Source organism: Chiloscyllium plagiosum, chromosome 12, assembly GCF_004010195.1.
Source record: "Chiloscyllium plagiosum isolate BGI_BamShark_2017 chromosome 12, ASM401019v2, whole genome shotgun sequence".
NCBI lineage: Eukaryota > Metazoa > Chordata > Chondrichthyes > Orectolobiformes > Hemiscylliidae > Chiloscyllium > Chiloscyllium plagiosum.
Window position 1 is genome coordinate 53,419,047 of NC_057721.1, and position 4,395 is coordinate 53,423,441.

Genomic DNA, 4,395 nt, shown 5'->3' on the forward strand with positions numbered 1-4,395 from the left:
AGCTTTACAAAATTATGAGGGGCATGGATAGGATAAATAGACAAAGTCTTTTCCCTGGGGTCAGGGAATCCAGAACTAGAGGGCAAATTGTGAGATGGGAAAGATATAAAAGAGACCTAAGGGGCAACTTTTTCACACAGAGGGTGGTATGTGTATGGAATGAGCTGCCAGAGGATGTGGTGGAGTCTGGTACAATTGCAACATTTAAGAGGCATTTGGATGGGCATATGAATAGGAAGGATTTGGAGGGATATGGGTCGGGTGCTGGCAGGTGGGACTAGATTGGGTTGGGATATCTAGTCGGCATTGGGTTGGGATATCTAGTCGGGTTAGATCGAAGGGTCAGTTTCCATGCTGTACATCTCTATAACTCTATCTCCTTTAGCTATTGACATTAAAAAGGCCTAACCACAATGAGTTTTGCTAATCTCAATCTAATTATACCAGAAATAGATACTGGGCAAAGCTGGTTTCCATGTGGAACAAAATGGCAACCTCACTTAAAGGAATTACTGGTGTGGGAAATGGAAGTGCCAAATTGATCTCAGAGGGATAGTATCTTTACTAATCTGAGAATGCTTGATAGGCAAAAGTGAGGACTGGAGATGCTGGAGATCAGAGACAAGATTAGAGTGGTGCTACAAAAGCACAGCAGGTCAGGCAGCATCCGAGGAGCAGAAAAATTGATGTTTTAGGCAAAAGCCCGAAACATCGATTTTCCTGCTCTTCGGATGCTGCCTGACCTGCTGTGCTTTTCCAGCACCATTCTAATCTTGACTGAGAATGCTTGATGCCAACACTGGATTCCTGAACAAATGTTCCTCAGCTTGGTGACTGTAAAGATCTCGTTAGAAAGTTCTCTAAATCTCATAACAGACTCTCAGTTTCCTCCCTCTATATTTAGTGGACAGTTGGGCTCCATTCCCTAGTTAATATATTACATTAATATTACCGTTATTGCTAACACCTTAGCTTACTGTCAACTTCTGGAGATTCTCTCATCTCTACCAAATCATGTCCAAATAATGAGACATTTCATTAAACTATTGCTGAAGACTTTGTGGGAATTGTGTTTTGTTTTCTGACATTGCTGTATGATAGGAAATCTAAATGAACTGGATTACAAAAAACATCTAACAGGCTTACACTTGATTCTTAGACCAAAAATATCTCAAAACTTTCTGCCCTAAAATATGCTAACCAACTGTACTATGAAAACAAGAAAAAAAAACAAATAAATTGCCCGGAGCTAACTAGTTAAAAACAGGATTTCTGATTCCTGTTAAAGCACCACTATTGAGCCGTTTCCTATGAAGAATGACAGAGCTTATAAAAAATGAAATGGTCAGCACAGTCAGGATTACAATTCCAGAAACTAATGAAGTTGTCACAGAGTTGAAGTGAAAGGTAGATTTTCCCATGTTGCCTGAAAATAGAATGTAAAAACAGTCAGGGTTTTCCCAATTGTAAACATTTGTTTATCTAACATAAATTATCTAAATTACCTTGTACTGTTTTAAGTTAAGTTTCATGCCGTCACTTGCAATCTGATTTTGAGGATTAAATGCTACTTTTATTGATACAGTCTGTAGGGGTCTGATCCAGACATCATTTCAAGAAGATAATGTGTTCAGAGTATAATCTGACCTCAAGAATCTTTTCTATCAAGTTAAAAAATCAGGTTATAGTTAGACCTAGATTTGTCATTATCTCCTGATGCTTAGTAAGCAGATTTGGGTGGGAATGGTCAGGTAAAAATGAGACTGGCCTTTATTGGCACTACGGTCCCATACTCCTGGCTAAAAACTCAGTGTGAAGCCCATCTAGGGCTGCCTGTCTGTAATTTAATGGAGTGTTAATTCCCAAAATAGAGTCGAGAAAAGCACAGCAGGTCAGGCAGCACAGCAGGTCAGATCAGATGCTGCTTGACCTCCCATTCCTTCCCACACAGCCTGGCTCTATCACTACCACAAGTAAAATAGCATTGGGAATAGGGTGAGAGTCTTAGGTAGCTATTAATTGGCCATTTAGGAACCTCAAGAGGCCTAAACAAAGCTGCTTGAGTATGCCTTCATAAAATTTATACAGGTCAGACATCCTGAGGGAAAATTACATACTGGATGTTGTGAGTCCCTCCACCTTCAAACCCACTTGTGGAGAGTGTAAAATCCAACCTACTCAAATAGCAAATGTCAGGAGTTGAAGATGACCATTAGGCTTATTGTGATTGTAGTAAGCAAAATAGAGCTATCCAGCTTAATCCCACATTGCAGCTCTTGATCGCTATGTTCCAGCACTCATGAGTGTGTATCCAAGGGTTATTTTAAATGTGATGAACATTTTTGCATCAACCGCCATTTCCAAGTAGTTAGTTCTAGTTCCCAAATATTCACTGCATACCTCTCTCCCTTCAACTTCCCTCTCATCTTTCTACCAAGTATTTTAAATTTTTGCCTCTGGTTATTGACCACTCTACCTAGACCTCTGATAATTTCATACACTTCAATTAAATCTCTCCTTAGTGTCCTCTATTTAAAATGAAACAGTCCCAATCTATTGTGTCTTTACTCAAAGCTAAGAATGTCTATTTCTGTCAGTATCTTTATTAGTCTCTTCGATATGCTGTCTAGCACTATCACATACTTTCTTTGATAACAGAAGTATAGGGCAGCATGATGGTTGTTGCTGAACCTATTATACTCTTCTAGCATAGCCTCCTGGTTTTTTTCTGCCTTGGCTAATGAAGTTATGCATTCTATATGCTTTCTTAACCTATTGATCCATTTTTCTTACCTTCAGGGATCTGTGGACATGCACTTCAAAGCTCTTCCCATTCATACACATCCTGCAATTTATTGTGTATTGCTTTGCTTTGTTTACCTTCCCCAGAAGTACTCCTCTCACACTTTTCCATCTGGCACCTTTCTGCTCACCTTATCATCCACTGATGTTGTCCTGTTGTCTACAGCTTTCTTCTTCATGATCAACAACATGGACAATTTTTGATTCATTTGCAAAGTTCTTAATCATGTCTCCTACACTTCAATCCATCTCATTGACATAAACTACGAAAGGCAAGGGAGAAAGCACTGAACCCTCAAGTAAATTTCCCCAATGGAAAACATATTTCTGAAACAAAAGCCCAAAATTGTGAATTCCAATTTGCCATTAGCCCAGAATCCTATAGACTCACATGTTTCTGACCAGCTGCCATGTGGGACCGTGCCAATAACCTTGATAAAATCCAAACAAAGCTGCTTGAGTATGCCTCCATAAAATTTATACCTTCAAACCCACTTGTAGAGAGTGTAAAATCCAACCTACTCAAATAGCAAATGTCAGGAATTGAAGATGACCATTAGGCTTATTGTGATTGTAGTAAGCAAAATAGAGCTATCCAGCTTAATCCCACATTGAAGCTCTTGATCGCTAGGTTCCAGCACTCATGAGTGCGCATCCAAGTGTTGTTTTAAATGTGATGAGCACACGTTCAATATTCAATATCCAATATAGGGTTTATTTTCATTGACCCTCATTGTAATCTCCCCAAAAAATTAAATCATTGTTCACCAGACATGACCTTCCCTGACTAAATCCATGCTGACTGTCCTTATTCAATCCATGCTTTCCCTAAATGATGATCTGAAGTACGATGCCAATTGAATTTGCTTTCAATTCGTCTTATCTTGGGATTAAGCCTGGATAGCTATATTTTGCCTGGAACAGTCACAATAAGCCTAAGGGTCATCTTCAGTTCCTAATCATTTGTTATTTTTAATAAAAGTGGGTTGGAAACTGGAGGGACTCAAAAAGTCCAATGTGTAGCTTTCCCTATGTGTGTGCCTGATCTGTATAAACTTTATGGATGCACAGAAAAGAGTAAACAAGCAAGAAATATGAATCAGAAAGAGCTTCTGCAAATATACTAAAATAAGAGGATGAGACTAGCAAATGAATGGGGACAAGGAAATGGCAGAAATATTGAACCTTTTGAAAACATCTTCAATAAAAATCATCAACGTGTCTGCCAATAATCATAGAGAAAATTGGGGAGAAGAGAAGGAGCAACTTAAAACAATCTCGATGACGAGAGACAGCATTTCATTCCTTTCAATTCTTTTTCTGTTCTTATACTACTTTCTTTTCTTAGCCTAATCTACTAACATTATGTAAGGTGTGAGTCCGTGGCAAGAGAGGTGCCCAACGTTGATGGCATTATGCCAAGTAGCAGTGAGAGAGGGAGAAGGCAGCCCCAGGGGGTAAGTGGGAATGAGAGAGGGAGCAAGCAGCCCCAGGGGGTGGAGGGGGGTGGTGGTGGTGAGAGAGGGACCAGGCAGCCCAGGGGTGGGGAGTGAGGGAGGAAGCAGGCAGCCCCAGGGAGTGGGGGGGGTGAGA

General features: G+C 40.0%; 1 protein-coding gene across 1 annotated transcript in view; it reads right to left on the minus strand.

The window, feature by feature from the left end:
- Positions 1-1,253: 1,253 nt before the first annotated feature.
- Positions 1,254-4,395, minus strand: part of LOC122555563 (zona pellucida-like domain-containing protein 1) — a 34,617-nt gene continuing 31,475 nt past the window's right edge. Inside the window, exon 10 of the mRNA XM_043701590.1 lies at positions 1,254-1,426. Within this exon, the coding sequence (XP_043557525.1) occupies positions 1,254-1,426 (173 nt within the window). The remainder of the gene's footprint in view (positions 1,427-4,395) is intronic.